Raw genomic sequence first — 15,215 nt, forward strand, 5'->3', positions numbered from 1 at the left:
GTTGTTGTTCTCATCATAGACCATGCCTTTGATCCCATGGTGCACCTGGAGTCCAACCCAAATAAGGAAGAAATCAATGCCTTTAAATATCACGTCAACACATAGATTATGCCTATCCATCAGTCAGTCTTTTGAAGCGTAAACAACAGACTTGGCTGAGGACAGCCAACCACTCAAAGGCACCGACTGGGAGCTTGATTACAGTAAAGAAGTGATAGAGTATGAATGATTGAGCTACGGCACACAGCCAGGAAATCATGGTGTATTTTATTCCTCTTCAAAAAAAAAAAAAACATGAGTAGGTTTCTACATAGTAGACGTACAGTTAATTTTCAGACTATTCACTTTGAACAAAGGCCCTTGTATTGACCTTCAGGGAAACAAAAGAGCGAGTGGATCTGTTTACTTTCTGGCGTGGTGCTACCTGTTCACTGAAGCCTTACCTATTGCAAACAGAATACTGGGCCCTTTCTTTACCTGCTGCCATAAGAATACAGGGCTCTATTTGATGCAGGTAAAGAAGCTTTACGGGTTATGGTTTAGAGGTAGAACAGGCAAGGCTGTATGAACACAAAGCCCACACTTGAGGATCATCTTTTCAGACAGTCAAAGAGTCTACTGTATGCTTTGTAGCACACTAAAAAAGCCTCAGACACTTGAGACATCACATGTACTGTGAGAGATCACCACCAATTCTTAGCCACTGGGGTTTTGTTTTGTTTTGTTTGGGAATAACCTCACAGTTCTGCTGTTGTAGCACATGAGAGACAGTAGGGGGCGCGCTGACCTGCTCCAGGTAGGAGATGAGGGCCTCCCTGTTGCCAATCCACTCCCTGTGCAGAGCGGAGGCCGGGGGGAATTTATCACAGCTCAGCTCCAGCGTGATCTCAAAGCAGTTACTGTAGAGGTAGTTAAAGTCCTGCATTCCTGAGGACACACACACATAATTTCTACCAGCTCATGCAACACTGTGGGCATATCCATTCAATATTCATTTAAAAAATCACTTCACAACAAACACACATTTTTAATCTGTGCTACTCAGTTGTTGGATTATAACCTTCAAGATGTCCCCATACAGAAATGAACACATTTTGCTAAGTACCGTTTGCAAAAACAGCTTTAGCGTTGGATATTTAGCTACAGTATAATATCATATATCATACAATATCAATTTCATATTTTTCATTGCTAAATGGAGACTTAAAGGAAGGTGGGGTTATGTGACTGGGAGTCTGGTCAGAGTATTATGCAGTTGAAGTTACTCCTGTTCGTCTCAGAAGAATACATAATCTGCCCAGGCTAATGTAGAGCTCTAGAAAAATACATAATCTTCCCAGGCTAATGTAGAGCTCTAGAAAAATACATAATCTGCCCAGGCTAATGTAGAGCTCTAGAAAAATACATAATCTGCCCAGGCTAATGTAGAGCTCTAGAAAAATACATAATCTGCCCAGGCTAATGTAGAGCTCTAGAAAAATACATAATCTGCCCAGGCTAATGTAGAGCTCTAGAGGCACAGATGGGCTCTCACCTTTGGAAAGCGAGTACCAGCGGGCCCCGTTGGTAATCCCTTCATCAAAGTAGTCTCCACAATTCCAGCCTTTGTGCATCCAGCTGTGGGCGTAGGAGTAGGTTTTTGCCAGCTGCACACACACACACACACACGCACACATACACACACACACATACACACATATGCATGCACACACACACCCACACACACACACACACACACACACACACACACACACACACACACACACACACACACAGACATACACACAATTGTCAGACAGACGGGCAAATAAATGCACACGAGATCACATAACCCAAACATTCACAATGCCATATGTCACCACAGCACAGAGTTTATTTTCATTCACGCGCGGCACCTTTTTGAAGAGCTTGTCGTCGGGGGTGGCGGAGTATGTGGTCTTGCCCCGGATGCGGGCCTCCCGGGATTTGTCGAAGGGGTAGTTGGCCACCACGGCACCCCCATGGAGGTTCGCCGACAGAACAAAGTTATAGTTCTGCATCCACTTGATCACTGACAGAGTCTCAGGCTCCACCTGAAGAGAAGAATGCAAATGGAACACTGGTGTTCATTATGAAAACGTTCTACTTACGTTCTATTTATGCATTCATACTGAACAATGCATCATATTTCTGCAACGAAATCCTAGGAGCAAAAGCATTTGAATGGTTACAGTAAGAGTGGGTTCAAGCGAAGCTGGACCCATAGTGAGGTTTTCTGAGAAAACATTTGCAGCGTTTTGCTGACTCATGTGTCTCACGCGAGCTGAAATTCACACTTGGGCAGTTTATGAATTCTCACATGGCTGTGAAGTTTCAGCATCGTTGTGAGTTTCTATCCATGAACTGGTAACATCCCCACCCCCCACCCTCTTGGGTCCATGCATCAATTTCAATCAGTCTTCTATTCCCTCTCTCTGTCTCCAAGTCCTGAGGCTGCAAAACTAGAAGCAGCATGTGCTTCTGCAAAGGGAAAAAAGGGGCTGCTAACTCTATGTGTGTGTGTGTGTGTGTGTGTGTGTGTGTGTGTGTGTGTGTGTGTGTGTATTATCGAGTTAATCGGAGCAGTGATGTCAGAAGTTCCATCAGAGGTTGTGAGGGAAAAACAAACCCGTTTGAATTTCGCTTCAGTGCTTCGCCCGGTCGGCCATGCCATTGCCCATTCAGAAGGGCCAGCGTGGAGGATGTTGCCACAGACAGGGGTTTGTTTGTTTTCTGGAGGTGTTCGGGGTGCTGATATTTATTATGCATGGCTCTGTGTGTCTGCCCAGGGCTCCCCCTCCCTCTCTGCCTCCACTGTCATCCAAGCATCAGATTTCAGGCTTCATGCAGACCCCCCCACCCCCCCACCCCCCACACACACACACACACACCATACCAGCGCAGTTTGAGTGAAGCCCAGATTGGTTGTGGTTCCCTCGAGTCTATATCCCTATATCTCTCGAATCTGTCTCTTTCCTTTCCACGACTCACTTTATTGTCTCTCTCACCTGTCGCATGCTGTTACACAGACAGTGTTTGTCTGTTCGGAACTGTCTTTTTACTGTTCCATGCAGTGAAAAATGCATCCCCCTCACACTATCTGTCCTTTTGTCGATGTCTCTGTTTCTGTCCGTTTTTTGCTCTCACACACTCACCTGTAAGAGAAGAAATCTTAGGAAGAAATCTTCCTCTCCCTAAATCACTTTTCCCCCACTCACTGTGATGTCAATGTTGGGGTGAGGATCTCGTTTTTTCACTCTCTCTCTCCACGTTCTTTCTCTTTCCCTCATTGCTTGAGTCCCACTCTCCCCCTCCCTCTCTCTCTCCAAGCTGCAGTTTGAGAGTGAGAGAGCAAGTGACTGAATAAGAGAGAGAGAGAGAGCGTGAGTGAGTGAGAGAATGAGACAGTGAGTGAGTGAGAAAGTGAAAGAGTGAAAGATTAAGTGAGTGAGTGCGTGAGTGAGAGAGTGAGAGGGTGTGTGAGTAAGTAGGCAGAGATTAGAAGAAAAGAGTGAGTGAGTGAGTGAGTGAAAGAATGAGTAGAAGGAGAGAGTGAGTGAGCGAGTGAATGAGTGAGCGAGTGAGTGAGAGAGGGTGAGAGTGAAAGAGTAAGTGAAGGACTGTGACTGAATGAGAGAGTGAGTGGGTGATTAGTGAGCGAGTGGGGAAGGTAGTGAGAGAGTGAGTGAGTGATGAGTGAAAGAGTAAGAGAGAGAGAGTGAGAGAGAGAGTGAAAGCTGAGGCTCTGGGAGAGTGCTGAAATGTGAAGCGTGACTGTTGGCCCTCCAGCTGCACTGCTTTCGCGTGGCGGCCCCTGGGGGGAACTCCAATGGCGGCCAAGCCGACCAGCCCGCCTTTTCCCCCACAGAGGCCCTGATAAGGAGTCGGGCGAAAATACGAGCCAGACGATCACAGGACGCCTGAAAGCAATCTGCCAAACTCGGTGTAAAAGAGAGAGGGAGAGAGAAAAGGAGAGGAGGAGAGACAGAAACAGAGATGGAGGGAGTCTGGAAGTGGTTGATAGTGACCGAAAAATGGAGCCTTTTGTTGTTGAGAAAATGAGAGAAAATCATTTTTACATTATTCGTCTTTTACTAGAATTACATAGAAGTGCCAAACTGTTTTGTGGTATTGTGCTATGACAACGACAGTATGATATTTCAGCCTTTCATGCGTCATTGCGCAAGTTCACTTTTGGCAGTTGTATGAACACACGCTTGCCCGCTAATGTTACTCCTGACGAAATAGCAAACAGACCTTGAGCTGAACTTCAGACTGTGTCCACTGCTTGTCCTATATGCAATCACACACACGCAGAACATCGCTCCTGCCAAAAGAATCGGCTAACACTGGACAGGGTCTGGTTGTCCAAACAAAGGCTTCACTGAAGGATGGGTGCTCAGAGCACAAAAGTTCACTTTACAGTATAATCTCAGTACTCAAGCCAGCCGGCCCTTAAAGGTTTGCACACTGATAAGAGACTATACTGCACATAGATACGCAGCTTCAGCAGAACAGATGCATATGGATTTACATGTACAGGACGTGTACAGTACAAATATAAAGATAAACCATAACACGCAAACATGTACAGGCAACTACCTACTCTCTCTCTCTCTCTCTCTCTCTCTCTCTCTCTCTCTCTCTCTCTCTCTCTCTCTCTCTCTCTCTCTCTCTCACACACACACACACACACATATATATACACTGAACTTCTGTAGGCTTGGGGGAAACGTTGTTATCTTAACCGTATGAACCCCCAAATCTAGTAATCTCAAGCTAACACGAGATCACTATCTGCCCATGAAAACAAGCGAGACCCTGCTTCCGACGCAAGTGCCTGGATCTATGGAAAATAACAAGGCTAAATGAATATGCAGACAATGGCAGTTGGACCCCTTTTTTGCCTTTGACATGAAGATACTTGTGGATAGTAGACTGTTTTCCGTCCATTCTCGTCCTTGGCCCTGGTTTTGGAGGTCTTGTTCTCTTACTCTTTCAACACTCCTTCCTGGACCGGGCAAAAGAAAGAGCCTCAACCTAATCCTACCCTCTCCATTTACAGTTTGGACCATCTAAAAATCGACACATGGCTTTCTCTCTGCTTGGACTATGTGGCCTGGACAACCCCAAGATCAATATATACGGGAGAAATGTCTTTATGAACACATTCAATCAGTAGATCATTGATTTCAGTTTGTGTCTCTTAGCAAGACATTATTGTCACTCAGAGGTGCACGTGACATCTAACGTTCCGATAATGATTGTACCATATTACGTTTGTCTGGAGAGGGTACCGTGTGGTCGTGTGAATGTCCATATTGTTCTCAGTGCTCACCTGTTCTTCCCAGTTATCAGGCAGTGGCAGGTGGTGGTTCCGCCCGTTACTCTTCTCGTAGTAATACAGCAGGGCGTTCAGATCCGGAAAATTCCGGTTCAGGTCCACTTCCCTGGAGTTGCCTCGACCCACCAGGTAGCCATTAAACTCGGGACCCTGGTGATCACATGACATCATAGCAAAGTTATTACAGTAAGAGACTCTGACGTGCTGTATGACAAAACAAAATGGTGAGACTTTTCTGTTGGTAAACAAAATACAATTAGTCACAAACAATACAAAAACAGAAACATACACTATTTTTTTCACATAAAATTCGAATAGAGAAGAAGATGACGACCAAATGGCTTTGTGAGCGACTCGTAGGTGTGATTTCTCTAAAAACTGTCTGTTAGGAGTACGTTGTTTGTGCCGTTAGATCTGAAAAACACATGTTACATTAAAACCCATCCATGGAAGTAGGAGGTAGGAGGTGGAGGAGGAGGTTAAGCGCCAAGCTGAGCTGGTGTTGGTCTGCCGAGGCCTGTGCGCGTACTGGAAATCTGACCACACGCCTACCTTAGGGGACTGTGGTGGCCGCAGGAGGCGTCTGGAAGGGGGTGTGCGTGAGGATGAAGCAAAACCACCATGTGTTACTGAGGACCTCGGCATGTATAATTAGTGTAAGGGAGAGAGGAGAGCAGTGTGTGTGTGTGTGTGTGTGTGTGTGTGTGTGCGTATGTGTGTATTTGTGTGCGTGTGTGGACACGAGTTTGATGGCTCCAGGGCAAAAAAAATGAGTTCTTGTGAGCATCCAATTTATGCAAGGGAAATAAGTGTGCATATGAATTACTTGGTGGGTGTTTACCAGAGGCCCACATCTGCAGTAGTGTAAGCTATGGTGTTTTTATGTGTTTTATGTGTTTTATAGCAAACATGTGTGTTCACATGTATTTTGTGTATGTGTGTGTGTGTGTGTGTGTTTGCCAAGGCTTGTGTGTGTGTGTGTGTGTGTGTGTGTGTGTGTCGAGGCTTACGTCTGTGCCTGTGCTTAAATGCAGCTGTGTACGTCTTCAGCGTTCCTGACATAACTAATCTCCGGAGTTAGTAGGAATTCTCTGTGGGAGGTGGGAGTGCACCCGCCATAGCTGAAGAGGTCGGAGGGAATGCAGCGAGCAGTAGCTGTAACTACGGTAACAGAGATCTGGTGCTACAATAACACTCACGGAAGAAGGTTCAGAATGAGTAAACAAGGCGCGAAGTGAAGAGAAAAAGAGATGAAGGGAAGAAAAGATCTGGCAGAGAAAGAGTAGAATACATGGAGTGATAAGAAGAAAACACGAGAGAAGAGAGTGAAGGAAGAGATAAGACGAGCAGGCAGCTATTGAGCTCTATGTGCTACTGGGCATAGTGAATCGGATCAGTGGACAGTGGTGCAGGTGAGGCGGTCAGATAACAGAGGGGAGAGGGCAGACAGACAGACAGACACAAAATTAGGTTATGGGGGATATCATGTGACTGTTCAACACAACAGGTAACGAAGGAGCATGTTCAGTGTGTGCAGTGAAGGAAATCAGGGAAGGATCTATGTTATGATCCATGATATGATATTACAGCGGTTATTCTCCCTTTTGCGGCCTTAGTTTAAATATTTGATATGAATGAAATTTGTCTTTAAATTTTCTCTTTATTGTTCTGAGTCGTATGCTAATTGCTAGTGAAGTGTGAGTGTGTGTGTGTGTATGTGTGTGTGTGTGTGTGTGTGTGTGTGTGTGTGTGTGTGTGTGTGTGTGTGTACGTGTGTGTTCCAACAGTGCTGGGTGGTCAGGGGAGGGGTGTGTTTGAGAATACCAGATGGGCTCTTTAAAGCCAAATTGGTTTTATTTGAAGCCAATACTGGCATCCAGTGTGGAGTTTTTAAAACATGGCTTGGCTTTGTGAGCCATTTGGCATTGCCCCCACCCCCCACAGACACACTCACACTCACACACACACACACACACACACACACACACACACACACACACACACACACACACTCACACTCACACACACTCACACACGTCGCTTTGAGATAAAAAAAAGAACATTTTCTGGCTCTACATGATAGCTTTCAATAGATGAGAGCCAGTTAGTGCTTAAAGTGTGCTTACAAGGCCAGTCACACGTTCTGTGCGGATTACATCCATGAATTATTTGAAAAGCTTTGATAATATGGTTTGAATTGATATAAATGCCTGTTAGAATATACCATTTCAACACAGATTACGCAAGATAGCATATCCACATTTAGTGTTATAATAATTTAAAGTGGTACACATTTTTAAATACCTAAATACCTTAAACTACATGTATGTAAAAATATATAAAAAATGGAGATTGCTCTGAGAGTTTCCTGTCTAATTACTGTATGCGTGACAAGAACATTCTATTTTTATACCGTATTAGTAACTTAACAAGGTTTGGGTTCTGTATAATTCAACATTCAAGTCTGTAATGATGAATTATATCTCAAATTGATATAGTTTGTGGTGTGTAATTGACTTGTATGTCACTAGACTCATTTAGACATTGATAGTCTCTGATATGCTGCCATACCTGTGCCGCGGCGACCTCATAGCCGTCGGGGTTCATGGATGGCAGGATGTGGATGCGCGTGTCGTGGATGAGGCGTGTGATTCGCTCGTTGCCGGCGCGGTATTCCTCACACAGGAACTTGGCGAGCTGGATGAGGAGTTCTCGGCCCAGAACCTCATTCCCGTGCATGTTGCCCACGTACTTGAACTCGGGCTCCACTGCGACACACACAGAAACACGCACACACACACACACACACACACACACACACACACACACACACACACACACACACACACAGATACACACACACACACACCCACAAAATACAAGATTTAAGTATATTTTCATGTTACATGTCAGACTTAACAAAGGTAGTGTTAATGTGTCTGCAGAACTCAGGCAAAACATGTACAGATCAGCAAAGGTTCAAAGTTCAGTGCTGTACAAAAAATTTTCTACAAACGTTTCATTCTCCAAATACACACACACACACACACACACACACTAGGTGGGGGACAGTCAGGAAGGTGCAGGTCAAGAGGTCACCGCGTTGAGGGGTCACATCCTCTTATATCCCAAACGGAACCCTCTCCCCACCCTTCTCCTTCCTCGTGTCTTCTCGCTGACACTACTTTTCCAGACCCTTCTGAGAATCTCATTTTAAACTTTCAGCTTTTATTCACCCTGTGACTTCAGCTTTTTTTCCATGACCCTTGTGCAGAGGGCCTTGACTCTCCCTATCAGGGCTAGACTTCTAAGCCCCCAAGTCGCTAGTGTCATGTGACACCGTGTATATAATATCCCTTATGGCCCACAATTCCCCAAAAGTGGGTCCATGTGTAAACATACCAAATGTGAAACCAATCTTTAGCTTTAAACAACAACCCCAAGTGCTTCTTGATGAGTGAATGCATTACTCTAATGTCTGTTTAGCGCCTTGCGGTTGGTAAAAGGCACTGGGTGACACAAGAGCGAACAGAGAGGATTAGAATAAATGAACGACCTCATTTAGAGGAAGGCTGTTTGATCCTGTGGTTGCTCGTCACACATTGATTGAATTACACGTTTGCCGCATAATGGCTGTGATTGGCTAATGGCGCACTGATGCCGCTAATGAGATAATGTACGGCAGCTGTCGTCTTATCTGCACTCACCAGATACTGTATACCACAGCTGAGGCCAGCCTTCAGCTGCATGCGCATACACACACACACACACACACACACACACACACACACACACACACACACACACACACACATACACACAAACACCCTCCCTCATGTGTCATGTTAATACACACACATACAAACACCCACGCACACGTGTCACATGTGCAAATTTATATACACAAACACACTGCAGGGAATGCACATACAAGCATACATCTACACCACAGTTAAAACACACAAGTGCACATGCACTCATCCACCCACATGCTTAAACAAGCATGAACACACACACACATGCACGCACGCACGCACGCACATGTAACACCACTGCCTGGATGAAACGTGATGGGTTCAATGCTGTCAAAGTCCCTGGAGAGAAAGTTCCTGTTTTGTCTCTCTCTCTCTCTCTCTCTCTCTCTCTCTCTCTCTCTCTCTCTCTCTCCTACTCTTTATCTCTCTGACTCTTGCCTATCATGCAGCATGCTTACATCCTTTCATTCTTCTGAAGGAAATGACTCGACATCAGCAGAAATGTACCAGTCTGATCCAGCCACAGGGTCTAGCTCTTGACTTCTGCCCCCGAGCAGTCCGCTCGCACAGGAACTCATCTCTCACTTCTCACTACCGAGGCTGAAAGCCACTCAGAGGCCTTCAGATAAGATGCCTCTCTTTTGTCCCCATAAGACTGAGCTCTCACAGGACCCACACACACACACACACACACACACACACACACCACAACATAAATAAAGTGTCCTTCTTGATCCTGATCTAGTGATCAACATACCCATTTATCTCAACTGATAAACTCGATTGCGATTACAAAAGGGAAATAGATTTACAATACACAATACACTGTGTATTGATATAAGAGCAATATTGGGACAGGATGCTTTCTGGGGACCAAGTTTCAGGTCCTCACTTAAAACAAGAACATCAATTGAGCATTTGGTTCGGAGTAGAACTACATCTGTATGTACATAGAAGTCCCACTGCTTTGATGTCTTGGAGACAAATGTACTGCGATTTTGAAAACACTGCCAAAACACTGCTTTTTCAGCTGTTTGTTTTTGCAGTGTGTGTGTGTGTGTGTGTGTGTGTTTAAGGGTTAAGCAAGAGAGATTGAGCAGAGGTTGTCCCACTGAAGTGCGAGCTGACATGCACAGAGTTGCACATAAATCAGAGGGGCTTTAACAGACCCCGACCGACTCTACTCTGCTGCGCTCCGCCCCGACACAGACATGATTCAGTGTGTTTTTGTGGGCACGCCGCAACAGAGGAGCAATCCCTGCGCTTATTTGCCTTGGCTGCTGGCGCACGCAAAACGCAACCACTGCCGCGGCAGACGGTACCTCCGAGCCGAGCAGCGCGAATCAGAGGCGCCGGGGGCCCGAGGCGGCGGAGGAGTGGGAGGCGGAGGAGTGGGAGGCGGAGGAGAGCGCGCTGGTGGAGGTCCAGCAGAGGCGATTATCACCTCACACTGATGCGCCACTGTCAGGCAGAGGTGAGAAGCTTAGGCGGATGGGTGAGGCAGAGGTGAGAAGCTTAGGCGGATGGGTGAGAAATAATCAGTGCAGGGATTCAACAGCTATTTCTCTCTCCAGTGCTTGCTTTCTCTCACTTTCTCTCTGGCACTCTCTATCTTTCTCTGATCGCTGCTTGTCTTCCTCTCACTTTTCATTTTTTTCCTTCTCTTATTCTCTTTCACACTCCCCCCCCCCCATCTCTCTCACTGTCTCTCTTTCGAACACACTTTTCTTCCTCACTTTCCCACTGCCCCCTGCCTTAACCCTTAAAGGTGTAGGTTTTTGAACGTTCTAAGTTCCGCAACAATCGAAGGTTCTAAAATTCTATGTTGAATTCAATGAACCCAGATATTCTTTAGAATGTTCATTTCTCAACATTCCCGTCACACCGGTGTGACGGTACTCCTTTAAGGGTTAAGAGAAACAGATTTTGGAGAGGTGTTTATATTCCGAGTATGCAGCATTGGAAACCCTCATCCTCATTCCCCTGCATGAATCACCTTTATGTAAGCGAATGCAGGAGCATGAAGGCAGAGCCATCACTGCCCGATAAATCACACTGACACACAACAGACTCGCAAGCTTGCCGGGGCCCAACCGCGAGAAAGAGCGCCTCACATCACTTGCCAAACCCCTACAGTTTAACCCATCACAGAGATTAGCCAGCCAACTACTCCCAGTTCCCAGAAAAAAGACAGACAGGCATCCTCAGAGAAATACCTTACCGCCATCCCACGCAATGTTGAGCTTGGGCAACAGTATTCCCTAATACACACACACACACACACACACACACACACACACACACACAATAATGTCTGCCGTAGTGTGACGAACAGGAATAGATTGGAGGATAGTCTTCAAACGTGCACACTCACACAGGAGCACACAGCCTACCATTCTGCACCCACACCGACAAACACTGTGTGTAATAACATACAATACATGTGTAAAATGAGTAAATGCTTTGCTGTACTCCACATTCCTCATTCCTTCAGGGTGTCACAACATTTGCATTCATCAGTCAAGTCAGAACAAAGTAAAGACATCATTTCTTTCGTCACCTCGTCACCTAGCTTTAAGCCTTACTTATACCAACAGCAGAATAAATGACAGTAAATGGATTAAATGTGTGTGTAATAGTCTACAGGCTGTCATGACTGGAACGTGAAGCTACACGTTTCAGTGTATGCTAGTAGTAAAATTGTATGATACTACTAAGTCTACAGAGGAACTATAGCTGCAACAGAGCATTTGGGCAGTGATAACAAATATGGAAATATATAATTTACATACATGAAAGTATCATTTCAAAACTGTATACTATAATTCATTACTTCAGAACAGATACTTTTCTGCTTGGCTGCAATGGCTTTGAATATAAATTGCTTATCCCCCATAAGTCAACCCTTGCAGAAGTGGAATGAGCCACTGTGGCGGAGGTCCAGGAGGGACCTGGCGTCGGTGGACAGGACTTACGTGCTTCATGGATGCCCGGGTTGTCGCTGAACTCCAGCACGTAAAGGTGGCGTCCTTCCACACTGCGCCCGATGCTGTAGATACGCGTGACGTAAGGGCACTCGCTCTGCACGGCGAAGAGCGCCCGCACCAGCTCCTCGTAGCGGTGGTGCTGGAAGTCGGCCGTCCGCGACGCCAGGCTCCCTGGTCCGCACAGAAGCGCCGTTAGCAACAGCACCAGGATCCAGGTCAAAGGCTGCATGGTGTTCCTCGATTGCTCCGGCAAGACACGACCACAAAAAAGTCACTCGTTCTCTCGCGTGTCTCTTCTCTTTCCTTCACTCTCTCATTCACTCGTTCACTTTCTCCTCTCTCCTCACCCTCTCTCTTTCTCGCCGCTCTCTCTCTCTCTCTCTTTCTCTCCCTGTGTTGCTCTATGACTGCCTCGGCTCAATCACTCGCGCTCTCTATTTGTTTCTCTCTCCCACCCTCCCTCTCCTGTCTCACACACACGCGCGCACACACACACACACACACACACACACACACACACACACTCGCGCTCTCTGCCTCCTGCCTACCCTTCTGCAGACCTGTCTCCTCCCTCTGGACCTCCTCACACACACACACACACACACACACACACACACACACACACAGAAGAGCAAGTAAGGACAGCCCCCTCTTTCTCTCTTTATTTCCCTCTGTCACTCCACACTCTTTGTTTCTTTATCGGTCTCACACACACACACACACAAACATACACACTCACACACACACACACTCACACCTACTCTTTCTCTTTTTGTCCCACTCACTCTCTCACACACTCTCTCTCTCTCTCACACACACACACACCTACTTTTTCTCTTTCTGTCCCACTCACACACACACACACACACACACACACACACACACACACACACACACACACACACACACACACACACACACACACACACACACACACACACACCTACTCTTTCTCTTTCTGTCCCACTCACTCTCTCACACACACACACACACACTTAGAGCCATTCCCTGGACGTGCTATTACTTTATTGGCAGGACAAATGTGTCCTAACGTTACATTCTAATAACAGGACTTTGTCTGCCGGAGTGTATTTTTGTCTTAGCCTCCACCCCCCCAGCCATCCCTTTCTCTTTCAGCTGCAACCTCCCACACTTTCCCTTTTCTCCCCCCCCCAGCCCCTAATTTCCTGGCAGCTGTTTAAGTGAAATGAATTTCATGAATATGAATATTACTTGGCTTAGCAAGGGATTGAGATACAGTATAGTATTTGAAAGGTTTTAGCTAGGATTTCATCATCTAAGGAGGAGGTTTTTATTTGAATATTACATCTGGATTGCTGCTTCTCTCTCTCTCTCTCTCTCTCTCTCTCTCTCTCTCTCTCTCTCTCTCTCTCTCACACACACACACACACAGGGTTGTGTTATCTTTGGTGTAAACACAAGTTGAACCCCAGAGATTAGAGTTACTCCACAGCCCTCTGTGATGTCAGCCTGCAGGGACCAAAGGTTTCTAAGAAAGAGAGAAAAGGGGAGAGAGTGAGGGGAGGGAGGGGAGATGAGCCATGGTTCCTGGCAAGTTGCACCCCCATCACACACACACACACACACACACACACACACACACACACACACACACACACACACACTCACTCACCTTACCTCTACCAGGAGCTGCTGTTGTCACTCAAAACTCATTCTGTAATGGGGGGCTGTAAAGAGGAGGGGGCAGGTGGGTCTCGCAGTGGGGGACTCAGAGACCACCTGGGACCGTTCATCACCCCCCACCCCCTGCGTTACAAACAAACACACACACACACACTCACACACACACACACACACACACACACACACACACACACACACACACACACACACACACATACTCATACATACATACACACAAAAACACACGCAAGGGTGAGTACACTTTGTCAGTTCAGAGAGTGGGTCCTCTTATCTATTTTCTTATTGACTTTGTTGAAAGCACCATACTCTTTGTTCAGACAAACTGAGATTTCAGGAATGGTGCATGGCATAACGTGACAGGTCATATATGTTACCATACGGTAGCAGATGTTGGACAAGTAAGAAGGTGTGTGTGTGTGTGGGTGTGTGTGCGTGCGTGCGTGTGTGCGTGCGTGCGTGCGTGTGTGTGTGTGTGTGTGTGTGTGTGTGTGTGTGTGTGTGTGTGTGTGTGTGGTGTGTGTGCGTGCGTGCGTGTGTGTGTGTATGTTATCATTCAATTCACCTTCACTTTAAAAACCTGGAGAAGGCACACTGACTATTGTTGTAGGCAAACAGATTCAGTGATTTGCATCAGACTTGGTCAGTAGGATGCATACTCTGTGTTAGTGCCCCCTCTAGTGAGAAGTGTGTGAAGACGCATACTGGTGAGACTAATTGCTTCTATTGGGCCTGGGGAGTTAAGAAATTAACTGAGAGAAAAAAAGACTGGCTTGATTGAAAGTAACAGATATATAAGGAAAAATTCTCCTCTCACTATAATATTAGATGATATATTCACAAATGTAACATTCCTAGGCAGATACATTGACCTTAGACTGCAACTGAACTGCATGAAATTCCCCATTCAAGTTATAACCCTAATAAGAATTTACCTACAGGGAACAATTTGCATTGTAAAAAGATGCATGTTAAGATACAATTACAACTTCATATTTATGGGTCATTTCTCTAACAAAAAAAAATAAAGTGTCAAAACTGCATTTTTGAGGAATTTCCTGCAGTTCATCTGCAGGAATGCAGTATTTTGAACATGAAAAAATACATTGCAACTACATTTTACTGCATTTAACTGCAGAAATCCATTTTTTTTTTGCATGTACCTGCATTGTAGGCCCTGTAGGCCTTGTACAGTTATATTGCATTTCTGTCTGGAAAGGTCTGAAACGTACCATACAAGCAGATTGCAACTGGGATACATCTGATTTCGGAAATGCAGAAGGAGGAGGAATTCTCTGTTAAGGTTACGCAACGAAATGGAAACATTGCCTGGTTTGGCAGCAGCACCGTGATAGGTTGCCATTCCTTTTATATACTTAAAACCATAGACACTAGATGGCGACAAAACCTCAAGCATCACGAATACCA

The 15,215-nt window shown here is 45.8% G+C and overlaps 1 protein-coding gene across 1 annotated transcript in view; it reads right to left on the bottom strand.

Annotated features, from left to right (window-relative positions):
* Window positions 1-12,554, bottom strand: part of cpn1 (carboxypeptidase N, polypeptide 1) — a 15,035-nt gene extending 2,481 nt beyond the window's left edge. The window contains exons 1-7 of the mRNA XM_042083566.1: window positions 12,093-12,554; window positions 7,934-8,130; window positions 5,357-5,512; window positions 1,896-2,072; window positions 1,535-1,646; window positions 788-927; window positions 1-45 (exon numbers count right to left, since the gene is read on the bottom strand). The exon at window positions 1-45 is cut by the window's left edge and continues 55 nt beyond it. Of these exons, the coding sequence (XP_041939500.1) occupies window positions 1-45; window positions 788-927; window positions 1,535-1,646; window positions 1,896-2,072; window positions 5,357-5,512; window positions 7,934-8,130; window positions 12,093-12,333 (1,068 nt within the window). The 5' untranslated portion in view covers window positions 12,334-12,554. The remainder of the gene's footprint in view (window positions 46-787; window positions 928-1,534; window positions 1,647-1,895; window positions 2,073-5,356; window positions 5,513-7,933; window positions 8,131-12,092) is intronic.
* Window positions 12,555-15,215: the final 2,661 nt, after the last annotated feature.

Source organism: Alosa sapidissima, chromosome 24, assembly GCF_018492685.1.
Source record: "Alosa sapidissima isolate fAloSap1 chromosome 24, fAloSap1.pri, whole genome shotgun sequence".
In the NCBI taxonomy this organism is placed as follows: Eukaryota; Metazoa; Chordata; class Actinopteri; order Clupeiformes; family Clupeidae; genus Alosa; species Alosa sapidissima.